Source organism: Falco cherrug, chromosome 3 (assembly GCF_023634085.1).
Source record: "Falco cherrug isolate bFalChe1 chromosome 3, bFalChe1.pri, whole genome shotgun sequence".
Taxonomy (NCBI): Eukaryota; Metazoa; Chordata; class Aves; order Falconiformes; family Falconidae; genus Falco; species Falco cherrug.
Window position 1 is genome coordinate 84,981,522 of NC_073699.1, and position 21,649 is coordinate 85,003,170.

Genomic DNA, 21,649 nt, shown 5'->3' on the forward strand with positions numbered 1-21,649 from the left:
CCTCAACAGCAATCACTTTCCCTTCCCATTCTTCCTCTGATTTCAACCTTAAGGACTGCTTCACTTTTCCACTTGCCCCATTCCTCCCGGCCAACTCAGCTTTTTCATACCAACCACTTGTTCTCTTTTGTTAAGCAAAAATATGACTATATTGCATAGCTACAAATTAGACACTCCTAAATAAAACCACATGACAAAAAAACCCTTCATTTCTGGCCACCTGCCAATACTACCTAGTTATTAAATCCAAAGTAGAACCAAAAGACCATATTTAAATAAAGACTTACTAGAAAAAGTATTTGAAAAACATGCATACTTAAATGTTATGATGAGAATATTAAGCCCTTCAAAAATCAGGGGTCCTTACTTCTTTATTACAGTCCTGGTATTTTACTGCAGGCATGGCCAATACTTATAAGTGAATTTAAAACTAGCGGAAGGGGGAGAAATAATTGCTTCACTCTCAAGAACACATATTTCCATAAGCTTAATTACTTGGTTTAGCGGTCAACATGACTGTCTACAGAGCAGTACCATTTATTGACAAGTATACCACAGTATCAGGTAAACAAATGCTATACTTGCTGAACTATACTGTTGTACAGGTCAGGAAGGATGTGTCTCTAAGATCAGTGAGCTAAGAAAACTAGCATTCTGATTTTTTCCTTCTCTTTCCTTCTACTCCATCATTTTTTCCCCCACCAGGAACTCATATATTGATCAAATCTGGAAAATAATTATTTAATGTAGTATGGCAAAACTTAGAGACTTAAAGTATAAAAATCATAAACTACTACTGAGATGATTAATCCTACCTGCCTTACAATAACACTGTAATACCTGTAGTTTTCTTTAAAAGAAAAAAAAACAAACCCAAACAACAATAAAGAACAACCAAAAAAACCCCCAGCTGTATTATGACAATCATTAGACCGCAGAATTTTTGAAGAGTCAAGTAAAAGAAGGTTAAATTGAGAGAAAAAATTCTTTTATTATTTTTTATGGGGTTTAGATGTACTAAGGTATATCACATAAAGCACAGGTCTCCTGTTGAATCACCTGGATTTCTGTTAACAAATTCAAAAAGAGTATAATTGGGTTTTGCCTGGGGGAAAATACGAAATTACATTGCTTTTGAGATTAATATACAAGTTAGGTAACACACGTGCAAGAGAGGAATTTTAACATTTGACACAGGTGCAACTAATTCCATACTGCTTACAGCATACGAGTTGAATATATTCACACATGCATTTCTTCAACAGGTTCAAACTGTGTTTTGCTTATTGTATCTTTGCAAGATGTTCTGTTACAACAGATACACATTTGTAAATAAAACACTCCTGAAAATGTATTTCTAAAAGTATTTTACTTCATCATTATACTGGCTCAACTACCTACGTTAAATGACTGAAGTAGCATCTTTCCTATTCACAGACAATACAGCAATTGTGCCTTCCAGCCTGTCTCCACCTTCCTCCCCCATCCTTTCTGTGGTTTGGTATCAACAGTTTCACAGATCTCTTTCTCTGCTTTGAACACTAGATACACAGTAAAAAAACAACAACAACAATAACAAAACAAACCCAGAAACCAACCAAAAAGCAAAAGCAATTTATATTGCAGGGTCTTTGGCTCCTTGACAAACATCGTTGCTCCAAGTCTGTTCTGTCAACAGATCACCAGCAATCTGTCATTCGGGGACCTGAAATATTGTCATCACCACTGATCAAAAGCCAAGTAGCTCCTTGCTGGATATTTTTCGAGGGGAGACCATGCTGAGAGAGTCTCAGACAGAGCGATCCATCAGCAATGTCAGCCTGAGGACTCCAGTGGGCAGAGCAATGCTGTAGAGGAAACCCCCACTCCCCCCTTGCCAGCCAGTTCTTGTTTGAGTAAACATATATATAGGGATTTCACATACAAACAGAAAAATCAAGTTCTTTGAATTGACCTTGCCCAGCAGGCTTCCCAGTGAAATGGCACCAGCACGTTCAAGAGGTCAGACAGAGATGCCACATCTCAAAAATGCAAGATGTCCCAAAGTCCTAAAAGTAGGTCAAGTTTATGTGACACTCAGCTGGTATTATTATCGCATGTTCCTCAAATCCTCATGTTGCACTTGCTAAAAATAATAATAATAAAAAAATATTTTGAAAATCAAACTAAATTGCTTTACTTAATCTAACTGTTCAAAGTTTTACCTATTCCAAGCTAAACTGAAGGCATAAAACATGATCAAACTCTAGAGTTTTGTTTTTACCACTCAAAAGCAGATGCCTTCTCTGCTCAGTTTGAGTCTTTTTATACTAATACACATGAAATAGAGAAAATATTTATTACTTGCTACCAAAAATTCACATCTCTTCAAACAGACCGGGAACAACAACAACAAAAAAAACCAGCAAGACCTATACATGCATGTACCTCCCAGACTTAGATACCAAAATTAAGAATTACAAAGCTGATTAATCTTGGCTGCTTTTTAATTAAAGGTATTTGCAGAGAGGGAACATTTAAGACAATTGATCAAAACTCAACCTCAAAAAGGCAAAGAGATGTAAAGTTTTACACCATACCTTTGCATTCCATCCACATAAAATAAATGCTGCACAGACCTACACTACATAAGATGGCACAGAATATAAGGAAATGTTTGTTCCTTTCTGAAATGAGGAGTATTATCCATCCTTGGAGTGCTCATTATGACAGTCAGCATTGAGAATTAAGCATGTGGGATCCCAGTGGAAACACTCAGAGGCTAACAAACTTCCCTAATTTGACCAGAAATGTGTGCTTTGGAATTGTTGTTATTGAAAAAAACCATGTAATGACACATATTAAAAAGACCTATTTACCTGAAAGTATTAAAAAAGTGTTTAACAGAATAGTGCATTAGGCTTCCCAGATACACTATGGCTTCAGTTCAATGCTCCCATTTATATGAAAAATTTTATTTATATGAAAATTTGTATCATCAATCTGTTTCTAATGCCAGTTCTTAAAACTTGCAATTCTAAATTCACTCTTTGATTAGACATTAATTAAGCTCAACCTGTCCATCCTTCTTCAGAGAGATTAAAGTCAGACTCGCTCAAGACCCTTGAGGCTTTGCGCAATAAAAATTTATTTGTTCTTGGTAAAGACAATAGAAGTCAGAAGTGGAAGGAAAGTAAGTGCAATAAGCTTGTCAGAAACACTTTCAACGAAAAATACATACTTGTGAACCTAAAAAATATTTAAGGGACCATATTTACACAGGAGAAAAAGAGGACATGATGCTGCATACCTCATGTGCATTCAACTATTAGATGCTGCATGTCTTCAGTAAAATAAAAGCATGTGCAGTAGTTAATCCTTACTGAGGTCTATGCCAGATGATGAACATTATTTTTCCCAGAATGAACTTCACCTTCTGAAAACCACATAGACACAGCTGAAAGGCATCTGGGAATCCCCAAGCAGGACTTCCAACCCTATTACTCAAAATCCTTCTGTTGGGCATTAATGCCATTAATGTGGCTCAATGACAGAAATCAAGAAAGCAGAAGCCAACGGTCTTCTGCTGTTTTAACTGTACTGATAATTTTGAGAATGCATTAGGCCTTCTGTATTATTGACATTTACAAAGAAGAGATGTACTATCATACTTGCAAGTTTTCTCCTCTACCACCCAATAACATACGCTAGCACCAGAGTGGAAACCCGCATATAAAAATCACATTATTCTTGTAACTCAAGCTTCAAAACCATCTGCAATAAAAATAGCATGAAATATGCAATTCATCAATTACTGTCAACCTCCTTCATTAAAGCACAAACTTTTAAAAAATATCCAAAGCTTTTCTGTTCTATGCACTACATTTCCAAGCACACTAGGTCAGATAAGGTTAGGCACTGAACTGAAGGTTCAGGTTACCATCTTATATGATGATCAAGGATACAGGAACATCATCAGAAATATTCATAGTGTCAAATATGACTAATAATTTTGCAAAAAATTGACAACATACTCATAGACTGACCTCGATTTTGATTTGTAAGAATTCACAAGATGATGCTAAATACTGTGTGGATAATCTACACCCCTCAGGAGCCCAGCTCCCACTGCCTGTGAGACCTAAGCTTCTAGATCGCACAGAACACCACTTTCAGAAGCATCACACCATTCAGCAATGAGATGATGCCACTAGGTGTGTTCAAAAGCTGTCCTGAAGCTGAGTAGTTACTCAAGAAATATAAGTGAGAAAGAGGGGGCGTTAAAAATGCCTTCAGGTATCTGCTTATTTAAAGAACAAGACAACAAGGTTTGCCCTGGCAGGCTTTCCATGTCTAACCCTGAGCCATTTCCACTGCTGAAAATCCTTAAGCTGTTGTTTCCTTAGATAAATATTCTCTGACCTAGCTTTCTGCCTTCTCACTCTGCTTTTCACTGAGTATGAGCACTCCATATCCCATGCCATGCCACTTTTCATGCCAAAAATGAGTGTGAAAAGGCTTTTTGCCTTCCCATATGCCAGACAGGTAAAGCAACAGTCAACATCTTGGCAAGAAGAAAGATTATTTTTAAACAAGCAAATTTGACTGGGACAACAACAGCCTGCTTTCAAAGAAACACGATTAAGACCCAGCCAAGTACAACATTAGGAGAAAACACCATAATGTCAGGACTTGATATGACCCATGTAATAGTGTATGTCATCTTCAGAGAAGTTAAGACTCTTCCCTCAGATAAATCTAAAATAATGTAAATATTTTTAAAAACAAGCAAACACACAGAGCACCTGTAAATCAGCTAGCCTACCAGAAATACACACTCCTGAGTTTCAGTATTTTGGTGGAAAACTATGAACAAGAACCATAGGGTTCATGTGCTGTTTTCAACATCCAGTGCATATTTCCTTGCTTTTTGGATATCCAGCTTCAAAACTTGTAGTACTCTCTTGGGAAGCAGGAATTAAAATACAATAAATTCTTTGAAATTCATTGTCTGGAGTCTTGAGTCACCCCTGAGACTCCTGCCAGTCACCCTCCCAAACTGCTTGCTGGTTGTCACGGAAGGGATATACCTTTACAGCATGCACATGACAGGTTTCAGTAATCCCAGTGGTCCTAAGAGGCACAGCAATTTTCTATCACCACACTGAAACTTATTTCTAATTATTTCCCCAAACATCTTAGTAATTTAAAATAATCTCATATAAATGAATATATTAAGACTAAAGTCTCATCCAGTGGGTTTAAAACTATTAAGAACCCCATCAGAATCCCTATTTACACTACCTGCCTAATTTCGTTTGGCTCCCTTCAAAAATTCAGCCTTAAGTAGTATTTTTGTGTTACTTAGTTGAACAATAATTGACTGTGTTAGGGCAAAAGAATGCACCTATCAGTGAAAAAAAAAAAAAAAAAGAGTAAGTTTATGTTACACTAAACAGACAAATGGAAGTATGGAAGTGTTACTGTCAGTTTCCAAGAGTAGTTTTCCTGACCAAAAGGAAATTGCTGTAGTGTGAATATTTTGGGGAGATTAAGAAATCAATTACAAACTTGGCAAGGAAAAAAAATGGAGCGGAGGGATTGAAGAAAAGGTAGAAGAAATGGGGAAAACGCAAAATCTTCTAGAGAACCTTTTATGAGAAGCCCCATTCACTCTCAGATGTTCTTGATTTTGGATGTTACTACTTAGACTGCATATTTGTGGCTTCTCAAAACATATGACAACAAGTGAAAAATAATGGTTTGTTATACAGCAGAACTATTTGGGCTAATGCAATAAACCACAATAAATTGTAAAATCAAACATGGTTATTTTATATACGCATTAAAAAAAAGTTACAAACTTTCTGGTAGGTCTGAGAAGTACAAAGTTTTAAAGTTTCATTAGAAGCCTGTTTTTTCCCAGAACTTCAATGTAATAGGCAGTGGCTAAAAGGACAAGATAATGCATACTTTTCCCATGCTTTATGTCTCCTGAAGTTACTGCTTATTACTACAACTGAATTTTGTAAAGATTGAGAGCCAGTAGGATGCACCAGAAGTTAGCATGCCAAGGGCCATTTAAACAAATATTAAATACTTGCTCTCATAGATAACAAGATGTTTTTCCATTCCTTAATTTTACACTAAACTGGCTACTAACACAAGAAAAAAAAAAACCCCAAAAAATATTAACACGGCTATCAGCTTACATACAAAGATACCATCTTTCCTTTTTAATTTTGTTGAACTTAAATTTTGCCTAGCATACTGGACAGGTGAGATACATGCCAGAGAATCTGGCCAAGAGATCTGATTTTACAACCTACTCATGACACCAAGTCAACACATCCCAAAGGGATAGAAGAAATTTTTTCACTGTGTCATGCACTTTCAGACCTATTTCCAAGTGAGCCCAGATAGGAAGAGCCACTAGTCAAACCGTTGGGTGGTTCTGCATTGCATGAGCAGAGGATTGCATCGCTCTCCTGAATGGAGACTTCCTACTGACATAAGAGAAATAACTTCTACTATCATGCCCCCATCTAAAAAACAAAACAAACAAAAAAAAAAACAAACCAAAAAAAACCCCCACACAAATAATGTTTTTGCAGGTGTAATGGCTTCTGTCAAGAATAAACTATCAATCTCTGATTTAAAAGCAAATGCGTTTAAGTCCCAGTTGAATCCATTTAAAAAATAAACACATCATATTTAAAAATGTTGCCTCCATTAAAGTTTGTTTACTTGTACGTTATTAATAATTAGACTACTAAATTTAATATTGTGCAGTTAAATAAGCATCCAAAACTCATCCTGCAGTAAGACCTTACTGAGACCTTCAAAGGGGAGAACCAATCAATTTCATTTTTGTCAGACCTCAGCTGTAACTTGAAATATCAAACTCTTCATGACTTACAAGTGCAATCAATAAGCATCAAAACCACAGATCCTTATTTAAGTGAAGAGTACTGTAATAATGTATTTTCCTTATCTTGCTGATACTCCTGGAAACAGTTGCTTCTAGGAATTGTTGAAATATATGTTTGAAATCCTAAAAAAGACATACTGGAATTTCCACAAGCGATAGGCTCTAAAAATCGTATCACACTGAACCATGAAATAGAAAATGTATCTGAAGTTTAGTGCAAAATTTAACACTCATGAGTTCTGCTGATTCTGTTATCTGCTCCATCTGCGTGCCAACCTAGAGCCCTACCTAAAAAGGTATTTCTTAAAACCTTAAAATAAGCTGCTCCAGCACTTTCTTTGTAGTGTAAGTTGATTTTACATGTCTTGAGAAACAAATACGTAACACCGAACCACAGCCATTAAACTGATACAATCCATCAGCAAAGGTAAATTATGCTAATCCGAATTATGCAAACACCTTTTTTTTTTTTTAGTTGCTACTATTTCTATGTTGTGCAGCTGTCTGTCGGAGTTCATTATATGAGAATGAAATTCATCTAGTAGCATTACTCGGGGGAAAAAATCACGGCACAAGTCACAAGCTTGCGTCACTAATGAGCTATTTATTATTTTTAACATCCGTTAAGGTACCTAGCAAACAGAACTTGAGCACCGTAGCTGGAGTTCCCTCCCAAAAGCATCTTTCTTGCAATCCACAAAAAGTCATGCAACTGGAATTCACAAATAAATACTTTGCTTCCTACCAGCAGCTTTGAGGGGCATTTCAATCAGTACATACACGCAGCACAGCCCGCTACTCCTTTTATTCCCCCCCCAAGCCTCTCTTATGTAACAGACTGCAAAAACCATCTCTTAACAACGTGATCAAGATGTGATCTCCTGTTTCGGTACTACAACATTCAACATAATCACATTCAACACAATCCCGAGCCATTAATCAACTTCTTACTAATGAGGATGATCTACCGCAAGTTCCCTGCAGTTCTGCTGGATGCAGACTGATAGTCAAGGCTCCCAAAGGGTCAAGTCATTCACAGGCTGACAAGAGACAGCTTCACCAACTTGGCTCACAATTAGTCTTACAAGGGTATTTGATCATTGCAGAATGCCTGAGTTTTGCTTATATATCACAGCCTTCCTAGGTGGTCTGGGTTTTGAGTGGGGGCACGTCTCCAGATAACCTGTGTAAAGGTAAATAGGCTCACAAAACCCCTAAAGCCGCTTGCACCTCCAAGGCCCACAAAAGCAGGGCATGCAGCAGCTTGTTCTGGAGACCTGCACCTATACAACCCCCTCACACCATGTCATTTATACACCCACCAACTAACTGGGCTGTCTGAAAAATACCAACCCACCCTACATGAGTTAGATAATTCATTTTTTAAGGGCAGGATGAATACATCCTTAAACACAGGATGAGAAGGATACTTTCCCCTCTCCTGATTTTGCAGAAGCCCACAACAGACTTACATAAACTCCCCATAATTCCGGGTAGTCCTCTCGCCATCTCAAGGTACCTAAGCCTTGACGTACCATATGGAGAGGTTTGCTACGAACCACTGCTCAGGCCAACTCACTGTTTTCACTTTACATACAGACTACCGATACAGAGTGTGAAAATGAACCTCTAACAGGAAGTTTTCCACTTTATCTTGTTTTTGCCAACAAAAAGGCATACATGTTTTAAGGGGCACAAATACCAGTTACCGCAGCCAATAAAGTTAACAGCTAGGTGTTTAATGCAGAGGCCTACTCGTTTCTAAATATTTTCTGCAAGTTTTGGATATTTTTATATAATGCATAGGGTTAACTATGACACCCTGAATCCGAACAAAGCACACCCTGCCACTTAAAGTATGAGAAAGAAAATGTCTGTGTAGAAGATGCTGTATTCCAGTTTTTCACGTATTCATACCTCCAATCCCTCCAGGGGAAATTTAACATGGTTTCTAAAATGATCTCTCTTCAGGGTTTTTATATTTTTCCCCACGATCCCCTGCCAGATGAATCTGTGTATTACATGTACCGCCGGCGCTGCTGCACCTCCTCTGTGGCGACTTGATTCAGCTGAAGCTATGCTTTGACCGATCGATGCAAGCACATTACACACCAGAATAAGAGTAAGGTAAGGGTAAAGGAAGGAAAAGCATCTTTCCTTTCAGCCATTAAATATAGATCAACGAAACATCACAGTGCACAGCGCGGCTCCCCTCCCCACCCCCCTCCGCCCGCTCCTCGAGCGCAGGATTTCGCAGACGGCGGCTTCAAAGGAAGACACCCCCCGGCCGCGCACACATACACACGCACACACATGCACACACACACGCCGCAGCAGCCGCCGCTCGGAACCGCCCCAGGGCCCGGGTCACCGCACCGGCACCTCCCGCGGACTGCGCGCAGGGCCGGGCGCTGCCCCCGCCCGCGGGCCCCCGCGCTCCCTCTTCTTCCTCCACCGCCTCCTCCTCCTACCCGGCCCATGACTTCACTGCTGTAACGAGTACACCCGTGCAGGGCGGCGGGAGACACGGTGCCGCGGATGCCCTACATAAGCAACGACTAACGTAGAAAGAAAAGAGGAAAGAGACGCGGGGGGGTCGGGGGCGCGCGAGGAAGAAACAAGGGAAAATAACGCGCTCCGCTACCTCGCTCCGCCGAAGGCACAACCGCAGCTCCCAGCAGCCCAGCCCAGCCCCGCTGCCTCACCGAGGGGAGCAGCGCAGGAGCCCGCACCAAGAAGAAATATCACGCAAGCAGGAAGGAGGGGGCGGGGGGGGGGGGGGGGGGGAACCTGGCACCATTACGGTGCCTGTCGTACTCACCGATCGGCGCCGATTCAGGCTGCTTTCTCCCAAACATGTACCAAAACCCAACAGCAAATCCTCAGTCCACTAGGCAAGGATGTACAGAGAGGGGAGGGGGGGGGGCGACCGACGGCCCCGGGCTTCACCGCAAGGTCCTGACCTTGCCCAGCTGCAGCATCTTCGGCTTGCCCCCCCCCCGGGCGTGCGTGTGCGCCCGTGTGTCCCCGTGTCCGTGCGAGCGCGCCGATCCGGGCCGAAGGGGCTCCGCCGCAGGACAGCTGCCCGCTGGCTGCCGGGGCGAGGCGGGCTCGGCATCCACCGCCCCGCCGCTCGGGCGAGGTGCGGGGCCGCTGCGGCGGCGGCAGCGGCTGGGGCAGGCTGCGCGGCGGCGCCGTAGCGCAGCGCGCCTGGCGGGCGCACCGGCCGCGGGATGTGGCCGAAGGAGACACAGCCGCCGCCGCCGCCGCAGCATCTGCCGCTGCCGCGCTCCCTCCCGCCCTGCCTCCCTCCCTCCCTCCCCGCCTGCCTCCGCCCCTCCCTCCCCGTCCCCTCCCCAGCAGGAGCCCGCCCGCCGCGGCCGAGCAGCCGGCGCTGGGGGAAGGGGGGCGGGCAGCCCCCCTCCCGCTGAGGCGCCGCCGCCTGCGCCGGGCGGGGCCGGGACGGGCCCCCAGTCCTCGCTCCGAGCGGAGCCGCGGCCTCGCCGCAGAGGGGCGCGTCCCCGTGTCCCCGCGGCCCGGAGCTCCCCGCGGCCGGGGGGGCCCGGCTCGCCGGGGAAGGGGGCGGCAGGGCGGCGGGCCGCGGGCGCAGGTGTGGGGCGCTGCCCGGGGCGTAGCGGGGAGCGGCCCCTCGGCGGTGACAGCGGCTCCCGCCGCCTGGGGCTGGGGGACCGAAACTTCAGGTGTGCCAGCCAGAGCGGGAAAAGCAACAGGGAAGCAAGAGCTTGTTCCCCTGCTCGTTTCTGCCTTGGTTCTCGCTCCCCACCTTTGGGGAAGCCAGGTGGAAAACGTACCGTGTTTTCAGAAGTCTTCTTGCGAGCGGAGGGGCTAAGGAATGTGGAAGTCATGTTTGCTGCTGTGCACGCTTAACCCTTTACGGAGGAAACTTGTGTAAAATGCAATTACAGCACTCACCTGAAAGTTGTCATTCCATCGGTCCCTTTAAGTTGCTGGCGGAGTTCTGGTATCTGCGGAAAAACACCGAATTTTTGTTTGTTTGTTTTATTTTGGTTGGGGTTTTCTGTTGCCCGGGGTGATTACTGCTAGTTCACGCTCGCAGCGACCTGGGTACCACCGTAGCAGGCAGGATCAGCCCTCAGGGCAACGCCTACAGCCCGTTATTTGCCCGCCTGAGCCCCCGGCCCCGGCACCTGCTCGGCGGGGAGCGAAGCCGCGGCCTCTCCGGGGGCGCGTGGCGGCCGGCGGCTCCCGCGGGGACGGGCGCGGGGCTTCGGTGCCGCCATCCCGCCGGGCAGCCCCGCCGCCTCGCTCCGCCTCGCCGCCCCGCCGCCGCGCAGCGGGCTTTGAGCACGGCGCCGGCGCTCGCCCAGCGGCGGGGAGCGCGGGGCAGCTGTACCTGCCGCCCGAGGGCGCGGCGTGGGGAGCGGCGCGGCCGGCCCAGCCGCCGGGCTGCAGAGCGACTCGCGGCTGCCACCTGTCGCTTGGCGTTCTCGCAGCTTCCCCGAACGCTCCTGGAAGCGGGAGGTTCGCCTCGCCGGGGGCTGGGGAGGTCACCCCGCTTCCCTTCATAGCATTGCTCGCGCTGTGTCCGGCGACAGGAACACTTGTCTTCTGCCCGTGGTGTCTTTCTTGTTTTGTTTTGTTTCTGTTTTATTTCACCATATGACTTGTTTTCATTTTACCTTTGCCCTTTACCCGGGGAATGATTAACAGCAGCGTTTTCTGCGCACTGCCTTGAGGCCAGCTCATTTATCAGCTATCTGTAGGCTCACAATAAGCGTGCTTGTGTTTGTCTACTTAGAGATGCACCATAGGAACAGAAGAGAAAATTAGTATTCAGGGGAGCCTACTTAAGCAATTCAAGAAGCTGTAACAGTAAATAGTTGAACAAACCTGTAGTAATTAAGATTTTGTCCATCTGAATCTTCTCCTCATCTAATGAAAGAGGAGAAGCTGATTCCTCTGTCTTTGTCCAAACTCATAACTGCAGGACTGAGTCTGCCCTGACCATCTGAAGCTGGAAAAATCAGCAGCTGGAAGTATAAAAACTGCCTGCACGGTAGCATAGCTCACAGTTTGATGATTAGGACCCTATCCTGGGAAGCAGACTGGTCTTCCAGTCTGAAACTCCTAATCTGACATGTAACTCAGCTCTCGTGTATCTTGACAGATGTTCTTATTTCCGAAGTATTGCAGAGTAAGGAGAGACCCACCAACAGCTGCCCTTTCAGAGGGAGAGAGAAAAGAAAAAAGCAGCTCATCACCTGCATCTGGAGGAAGAACATAATGTCTGTTAAGCGAGAGACACTGGGCTTGTGATTCCCAGCCTGAGAAAGGCATCTAATCCTGAACTGAAAGTGGTGTATTATCCAGTAGATACCTAGAGTCACTATCTTACTGTTAAACCTCAAGATGTACTTGATGATAAAATTACTGGGAGTCACAGCATCTTAGATCCACCACAGCATCATGTGATCCACCTTCTGCAGCCCAACCTCTTCTTCAGAGCTGAAAGGTCTTTCTGTCAATAAAGGGAGAGGAGACAGAAGGGCTAGAAACAGGCTGTGTCCCGGGCGTGCCCTCCTTCATTCCCCTTGAAATATAGCCGTGTAATACGGGCATTTCACGGCCCTGAGAACTGTACACGTCTGGCCTAACTGGAGGATGAGCAGAGTGTGCTAGTGAAGGATGCACCTAAGATGCCAGATTCTCCCCACACTGTAAAGGTTACCAAACTACCTATGCCACTGTGTAAGTACTAGTCTGGAAGCTGCTGGCCTTGAAGTTAAATATAGAAGAAATAGAGGTGTATAGCAACGTGAATCCTCTGTAGGGCAAGTAAGGGCTGGAGACAGAAGGGGTTTGGAGGAATCAGGGAGGTGTCTGAAGCCATCTGTTTTTCTCTCACAAGATTTTTGCTTTTTCCCATCACTGTCTTGTGTGACAGGGCATTCATCTTAAGACATCGAAGGTTTCACAGAGCTACTCCTTCTCCTACTGTTTATCTCCCCTGATTCTCCCTGCATCACCTTTTCAATGTTCCCTGATGCCAGGAGAGGTCACAGAAGAGGCCAGGACTGAGCCCTGCTTACGGATATGGAGAAGGAATGGGACAAGGGAACTAAACCAGATTTCCAGAAATAGCTTTTTGCTCCTGTTGCTGTTGTCACAGAGGAAGGATAAGGCAGAGCAGTGAGCAGTAAGAAGGTAAAAAGGAGCGGGACCATGTTCTGGAAGGGGTGCCCCCTCTGTAGTAGGTAGTCTGCCTGATTCTTTCTCATTGACTAATCCTGTTGTTTTGACAAGCCAAAAGCATAGATAGGTGGAGGCTGTTTTCTTTTTCGGTCTGTCCCAGCCTTCTCAGATACAGGCAGTCTGTTACCTTAGGCTTGCTTGGTCTGTGCCTGAGAGTGGTGTACCTACCCTGACCCTTGGTTAACTTCCTTGAGGGTTTGTTCAGTTTGGGGTTTTTTTTTCTTGAAAAAGATGGGGAAAAAAAATGAAAAGGGAATTATTATAATATCAAGGCAAATATTTTCAAGCACAGGAATGGTAAAAGCATCTTTGCCATTTGTATTTTCCTGTAAGATTTACAAACGTTCTGGAGGCCTTAAGTTTCTATTTTGTCAAAACAATGACAAGCAAAAAATTTAGAAAATAAAAAATGTACTAACATGAACAGATTGAAATCCAATAATAGAATTTTCTGATTATTTGTTTTTTAAGTGACTATATTATAAAGACCACCGACAACAAATTGTTTAAGCTGAGGCTCCAGGGTTGCATGTTATTATAGCTAGTTGCCAGTGATTCTTTTTCTGTCCTGTTAACTAGAAATATAACTTTTTACTTTGTGGAAGGCTTTGTCTTCAGGTAAAAGATGAAGCTAGCAGTGGAGGAACACAGGGAAAAGTCCATTGGACAGCAGTTAGACAAGGCATCAAAACATGGGATACCTAGACACAAGTATTAGTTGTGGCTGCATGTTCTGTCTCAACAGAAACCATATTTAACTTTGGTTTAATCCTTTTTGGAATGGAGTTTAGGGGCTTGTTTCCTGAATTTCTGGACAGAAAATAAAACATTTTCTGCCTGGTTTGACTTTCTTACTTTTAGATTATGTTTAAAATTAATGTATACTTCCTATGAAGATCGTAGAGATCCTCTGTCATGGTCAGGGTCCAGCACCCTCCTTTGTCACATTGAAGTCAATAGGAACTTTCCATACGAAGAACGTAACCAAAATAAAACTAGGTCTATGAAACACACTAATGTTTCAGGCAAACTTTAGCATGTCTGGAATAAAATCAGGAAAACATGTTTTCTGCCCTTTTCAATAAACTGGAAAATCAGCTAAACATAGTTATTTTTCCAAGTTTAGAGCAATACTTTAATGAAACTAAAGTGGGAATGAATTTAAATAACTCATTCAAATGTCTTTTCTCTTATTTGACTATGATGTTATCTTTAATAAGTCAAGTCAACATTGAATTATAGTAATATTATTTGTATTTTCCACTTTTCCTACACTGTTACATAATATTCTATACAACATTGCGTACCTAACAGCAAAGTACATGTAAATCCTGGGATGCGGATGGTTTTCTATGCAACAAAGATAAAATGACAAGAGAAGGTTTGCACGATTGTACTTACATAAGCTCATGTCCTGATCTCATGGAAATATTTCTTTAGCAGTAGCATCTTAAAGAAATATAAGGTATTTTCTATTCTGAGGCACAGCTTTATTTTGACTCACTCTGGTTGTGGGTAAATTACTGTTGAAGTAAGCTTGATTGGCAATAGGAAGATACAATTGATTTTGTGGTACCTACAGATTTTGTAAATGAATCTATATTTGCTTTGGGAGAGTTGGATTGTATGTCCTGGAAGACAACTCTCAATTCTCTAGGACCTGATTCAGATTTTCTTATTCTCAGCTTCATCCATAGATGATCAGATAGGCAGTTATGAATAAAATCTCTCTGAAATAGCTGGGTTAAAACCTTTTTTGAACCTGCATAACTTTAAAAAAAACATTTAAAGAATTATTATTTAGCTGATCTGACAACTGGCATTAGTTTCCTAACCGGTTTGGCATTTTCAGCAAGTTGGATTTTCACATAAAATGCTATAAAAAGGTAAAAATTCAGTTGAATTCAATTGTGTCAGTCACAAACAATCATCACTTTTATTCAAGGTATGGTAAGGCGACTGCAATACTTAGTAATAGAACTTTATCTAAGTATTCCTGATTAATGAGCCAGTTGGAGTTTTACACAACTCCAAGGAAAAACATAATGAAAATACTAAGATAGTGAGAGGGAGTTTGGCTGATTAAACACATCTGATTTAAAGAGGGTTTGGGGTTTTGATGTGTTTTTGGGGGGTTGATTGGGGTTTTTTTTAAGTTTTTGGTATGTTGTATAATTTAATGTAATGTAAAAGTTGTTCTTTTTAGCATCCAGTAGAAGACAGGTTGCTGTTAAAGATTCGTATCCTATACATGCACAGGCTACACAAAGAGCTGAATGTTCTGAAACAATTTATAAACCCTAATCCCATGAAAAAAAGTAATCTCAATCTATCTTCATGTGACCCAGATTTATGAGCAGTGCAATGTCAACTCGGCTGCAAATTACAATCCTGTTTTAACAGTTCAAAACACATTTATCCCTATTAGTGTCAATGGAAATACCAAGCCATTCTCAAAACGTATCCCTTAATACATTTAGAGCTGCAAAAGCATTTAGGATTAAGGTATAACACTTACAAAACTGTATTTTACCTTTTAGTTTCTTTTTCCTTTCCACCACACTTGTGTATTGAATAAGTCCATCTCAATGATAAAGACCATCTTGCAAAAGACCAAGTAGAAATCTTGCCATAGATTAAGAAAATGATGCTGTTTGAACAACAGTGAAACCTTGTTATACTGATTGTCCTTTTATGTAATCCAATTACGTGCGAGTTTTACTTCATATTTTTCCACAGTGTAAAAGACTGTCAGAGTTCAACGAACCAGTAGTTTGAGCATCTGGTGATATCTCATATTGCATAAGACTGAGATGCCACCTACCCTGAAAGCAAAATTAATGACTTGGCGTATCTTGCAATTATGGAGTGCTGGCTCATTTTCTAATCTATTCTCTATTACATTTAGGAAAGATGATGCTAAATTTACTTGACTGTTATACTCCATGAACATCACATTCCAAAAGTCACACGCTTCTCCTTTTTTCCAGCCAGCATGGATTTAAGTTCCTGGAGACTGTTGATCTGTTTTTCCAGCGCTCAGGAGACTAACGTCTCATCTGACACCTGTTCAGATCCTTTTTCTCAGGTTCATTTGATAGTTACACTAGCAACTGTTGTGAAAACCCAAACCACTGAAACTCCATGGATATACAACGGTTAGCAAGGACTCCTTGCAAGAATTTTCCTGCTCTTCAAAGCTTTTTCTTAGTCTTCTTATGTGGCAGGTACATTAATGTTTTAGTGTACAGGAGAACACTTTGTAATATTCCTTGCATCCATACCTGGAATTTTTTGAGCGTACTCCTGATGTGTTCAAAGTGGTTCCCCCACCAGTGGCACCAAGGCTGAAGTCACAGTCAGGTGATGTCTAGACAGCACTGTTTGCAGTGTAGACCCAAGGTCCTCCCGCATGCCTTGTGCAGGCTGAGGCCCAGCAACTACTGTGAACTTTAGTGCTGAAATGGATGTAACGTGGACATAGAGCCCTGTAACCTTAATAGATCTCAGCAAACTGAACCCCAGTTTTCTCCTCTTTGCACTGTGCTGGTGAGTAATGTAGATTCCCTGTTGGAACAAGGGCATTTCCTGGCCAAGTGGGCCAAGGACCAAAACTACTTCATTTCCTTTCTCTTCTCAACTGAACTCTTCTGTACCTCACAGTTGTGAAGAAGATGTCTGATTGTCTCATGCTTTGACCTGACAATTCCCTCTGTCAGGTCCCAGAAGTAGTTTGTCTCAAAAAACATTTGACTGTGTCAGATCACCTGGGTCATGCATATCATGCATGGTGACCAGTCTTACAATTTTTTTCTTATAGGCTGTCCTTCATAATTGGGTATCTCTAGTCCTATACATGATTTGTACTGGAGAGAGATGTGTTTATCATCATCCCATAGATTTTTCAGTAGTAATTTTTCTTCTATGAACTAAGCTGTTTAGAAAGAATAGTTTTCAGGAATGAAGGATCATCAAGTGCTGCAGTTTAAATGGGCATTCACCAAAGGGTAGAGTGAATGAGTGTGCAATGGATAGTTACAATGCTGAATTTTTCTTATGAAAGTTTTCAACATCACAGTTTTTCACCTGGGAAGTTAGATTTTCAGGTTGATGTTGTAAAAATGGAAAAAATGAAAAAGAAAAATAATGAGTGAAACAGCCTTTAAACAATTAGAAATTGCCCAGCTTGGTACCTTTTTCAAGGGCTGTCACTGTCCTTCTGTGTTCTTTGTGATACTTTTCAGCACAACTTTTAAATGTGTCAAGAAAATATGTGGAGCACATGGGGCAGGATGTGTTTTCCCTCACTTCCCATTCTGCTCCTGCTCTTTTGGTGTTACGGTAACAGCTGTTGAAGGAAAAACTGAATTTCTTACCCTATGCTTTCCAGCAGCAGAAGTAACTTTCTTTTTGTCTAATCCTGTTACTTAAACCTCTGTATTACTGCACACCTGATCTCCCTTGTGTTATTTTTAACTCAGTGGAAAACAGAAAGATATGTTTTATCGGCACCACCTGCTTAAATTAAAAAGGGAAAGATAACTGAGTTTGATATTCTCTTACCTTCCATGAAAAAAAAAAGAAAAAAGAAAAAAAAGGAAGTAATAAGCTGTAACGTAGGACAAAGTACTAAGAGGGAAATCAGAAGATGTTTCTAAATCCTAATGTAAAGATTTCCTCTTTTTTTCCAATTAAGGACTTATTGAAATCGTATTTATATTAAACCTATTTAGGTAGTGATTTTGTCTGGCTTTTGGAATTCCTACAACTTCTACTGTTGCCATATGCTGTGAGAAGAGCTGTAGGTGTTCGAAAGTAGCATACCAAGTCCCGACATCAGTCCTTTTGGAGAGATGTTAGAAGTATCCTGTGAGAGCCCTGATAAACTCAATAGCAAGAATACTTTTAAAGTGGTAAAACATTTTAAATGAGTTACAAAAAATCTTTGACACTTTCTGTGTCAGCTGTGTCCCTAAAATAAGTTACTATTGTCACATACAGAGTTCAGATGGCAAATCTTTTCCTTTATTACTCTAGGATATCTATTTAGAAAATCGTATTAGGTTCAGTGACCTTTGTTTATGTTTATGTTATTTTGTGATGCCTGGGAGATTTTTTAGCTGTTATAAAGCAGCATAGTACTGTGCTTTTGGAAGTCTGAACATGTTCTGTAGAAGGATACTGGTGAGCAACTATCCATCTTTGGATTCTTTTTTCTTGTTGTTTATTCCAATTACAAGGTTGTTGCCAATTAAACCTAGTACTTCAAGCAGTTATCTGACACATTGTAGAATCAGATATTCATACTCTTAATATGAATTTTAAGTTTAGAATGGACTTTCACTTTGTAAAGTTGGCTCTCTGTTTCTTGTAAAAAAAACTATTATGCAACAAGACCAAAATTTGGGGCATCTCATCTTGCTGCCATGTCATTTTAGTAGTCCATAGTATCTAGAAAGAAAAACTTTTTAAAAGCTACAATTTTTGTTTTCATACACAGAGCTCAAAAAAAAGAAGGATGTATCTTTATAGAATACAATCTGTGTTTATAAGTATTAAAATGGTGAGCTTTGATTCAAACAATCTTTCGTTTAGGTTCCATGTGTGAAAGTAATGGTCAGTGTATTACAGTGAAGAGAAATACTTTGATCTGTACAGGGCATTTTATCAGTGGTTGTTTAGTGACTTGTTCTTCAGGTATTTTCTTCAGGTTGTATTAGTCTAAGAAATGTGATCTGGAACTTTATCTCAGGATTGTTACAATGATAGCATTAACAGACCATCAGTATGTTCCATTAAATACATATATATATATATATATATAGGCAGTCATTAGAAGAGATGATTGAGGGTAGGATGGTTTGTTATGGGTCTTCACTGAGGCAGGACATGTCCGTAACTTCCATACAACTGGTTTCTACTTTTTCACTAATAAAAGGGGGATATCACATATACTAAGGGACTAGACTAAGGTCTTTGAATGGGTGACAACATATAAGCAAGGTACAAAAAATTCCTGAATACTACTGGTATACTCCAAAGCAGGCAAGTACAAGCAGCCACCACAATGTCAACTGCAGCAAAAGGCAGGCTGCACTGGCGATGGCTGTTAAGCTGGTAGGCTTCTCTTCTCCCATTGGTTTGTCAGCTGGTCACAGCTTTCCCTCTTATGAGTAATTGGCAAAGAAGCATGAGGATATGGGAGAGGTGAAGTAGCCAGCCATACACTGCAAATTGCTGTATTCTGTTGTGGAGAATGACCCAAATGACGTACTCCTGACCACTTCTCTGTCAGACCAGCACAGGCAGTGGAAGTTCATTAGTCTTCCGGAGCAATGAGAAAGTTTCACAGCACTCTCCAGACTAGCTGGCTGTAATAAGGTCTTTTACCATCTCATGCCAGCATACTCTTCATGCAGTCCCTCTGCTGCCTTGCCCTCACCTCATCCAAAGCATGTGTCCTCTCTCTTCTTGCTTCTTCCTCAGCTGCTCCCTCTTCCTTGGCTGCCCAACCACTTAACAGAACCAGCCACAGCTGCACCTTATCTACATCGGCCAACCCGCTGCCCCTGAAGCCAGCCCACAGCTGTATATTATCAATGATAATTAACCCAGCTTCATTCCTCTACAGGAAAGGCTCTTTCACTTACTGTGCCACAGGTGCCTCCTTTGCTCTTGATTTTCTGTCTCTGTAGATGTCATCACTCAATTTCTTTTCACTGTTATTGTCTACCATAGCCAGCTCTGTCATCTTTCAAATTTCTTCCCTTTGTGCTACTGAGCTCTCTACAGCCATGTTGCTACTTTCAGGTCAGATTTCATTTCCAGTAGCCTATTGACTCTAAATCATACTCCCTTATCCTAAAAGACTTATTCTTAGGGAACCTGTTTTCCTTCACTGTCCATCATCCATTCCTATTTTTCTTAAGCAGATGTAGGAAACTGTGATTACTTAGTTAGCAATACATTTAGACTGTTTCCCTTGAAGCATTTAGTCCATTATCTGTACTTAATCTTCAGTGGCTTAATGGAAAGATGGTGTATAATTAAAAAGTGAGAATACAAGAAGATTATACATCTAGCAATTCAAAACTGCTGCTTCTTCCTCTTCCTCCCCATCATTCTTAAACAGAAGTTATAGTATTATTATTACTTGAGGAATTTTGGGATATGTGTGAAGGGTTGCCAAATTTAGTGGAGTTTAAAGCCCAAAAGATTTCTGTTCCCCAGTCTGTTTTCTGGTGTTCCTGTCAGTAGGATCATTTGTTAACAAGTCTTAGCATGCATTCCCAATAGACACATAGGCACAGCACACACACAGCGGGCCACACAAGTGGGCAGACTGTGCACCCACATGAACATCAACAGCACTCACACAGAAATGAACAACACAGTGCAGTCCTGTTCCCCTTCTCCAGATGATCAGCTCACTAGTGGACATTCATACAACTTTGCTTGCCATTCACAGTCACTCCTAAATTCATGGCTTCCTAGATCAGACAGGTCTGCCCAGGATCCATTTAACCCATCTCCAGGTCTGACCTTGTGTCTTTCCAGATTCTGGACTATTCCAACTTGCCAGCTAGTCCAGTTTGAAGTGTGTTGGTGTCATCTCTACACAGAGAGCAAGGTCATACTGAAAAGAGTGAGGAACAGGGTTCAACGAGATAGGACAGACTGCAGTGATCAGGTATGGAGCTCAGCTTTACAAGGGTATATTGACCCTTTCCCTGCCTTTGGTTCTTTCACCTAAACATCCTCTAGAAAGTTTCACCCGTTCCCATAAACCCCTTAAAGACTCTGAGAATAAATTTGCTTTTTCCTGTGAGACCCATGATACTTTTGTCCCCCCTCTTTCAAAAAGCTGTTGGAACCTCTCCAAGGCCTTGAGTGATTCATTCAGTTGTCGTCCATCAATCTGTGAACCGAGAGATCTTGTCTTCGATACTGTCTCTGTTATCTCTTGTTCCTTAGGGTTTGTGTATCTAGGTGGGACTTATTACTTTTTCAGCTTCTTTTTGTTTTTCAGCAATATTCTCAAGAAATGCCCTTACATTACAGGTGTCTACATATCCTTTACATTCCGCACAGTTTTTACCTTCCATGTGTCCTTACAGTACTTATTAATATTCTGCCATGTTTGAGCAACTAGCGCTTGTATGCTTTGTGCTCAAGAAGACTGATCTACACCCCCCACAAAAAAAAAAAAAAGAGCCAAATCTCTTTGTTAGAGGCATTTATTAACAAGATTCTAAGAACAGCATTACCAAATGTTCTTCTAAGCAATACAGTGTGCTTTTTGCAGACTTTGAAGAGAGCAACAGCTACAGAAAATTGCTTTGATTTTTACACGATATTTTGCTGGCAGAAGAAATACACTGATATTAAAAACACCTCTGGTAACAACAAATAACTAGCCACTTGGATTATATCATGATTTAACGTGAAAACTCAGGAACAACTCCAATCCTGTGGGCTTTCAAAATACCCAGTAATCTTCAGATC

At 41.9% G+C, this 21,649-nt stretch overlaps 1 protein-coding gene across 7 annotated transcripts in view; it reads right to left on the reverse strand.

Moving 5' to 3' along the window:
• Window positions 1-10,196, reverse strand: part of CTNND2 (catenin delta 2) — a 680,681-nt gene extending 670,485 nt beyond the window's left edge. For 3 of the 7 annotated variants that reach the window (XM_055705599.1, XM_055705596.1, XM_055705595.1), the window contains exon 1: window positions 9,732-10,195. In XM_055705599.1, the coding sequence (XP_055561574.1) occupies window positions 9,732-9,768 (37 nt within the window). In that variant the 5' untranslated portion in view covers window positions 9,769-10,195. Of the gene's footprint in view, window positions 1-9,731 lie in introns of all 7 variants that reach the window. The other 4 variants (XM_055705594.1, XM_055705593.1, XM_055705600.1 and 1 more) reach the window with 3 other exon arrangements.
• Between the last annotated feature and the right edge of the window lie 11,453 nt (window positions 10,197-21,649).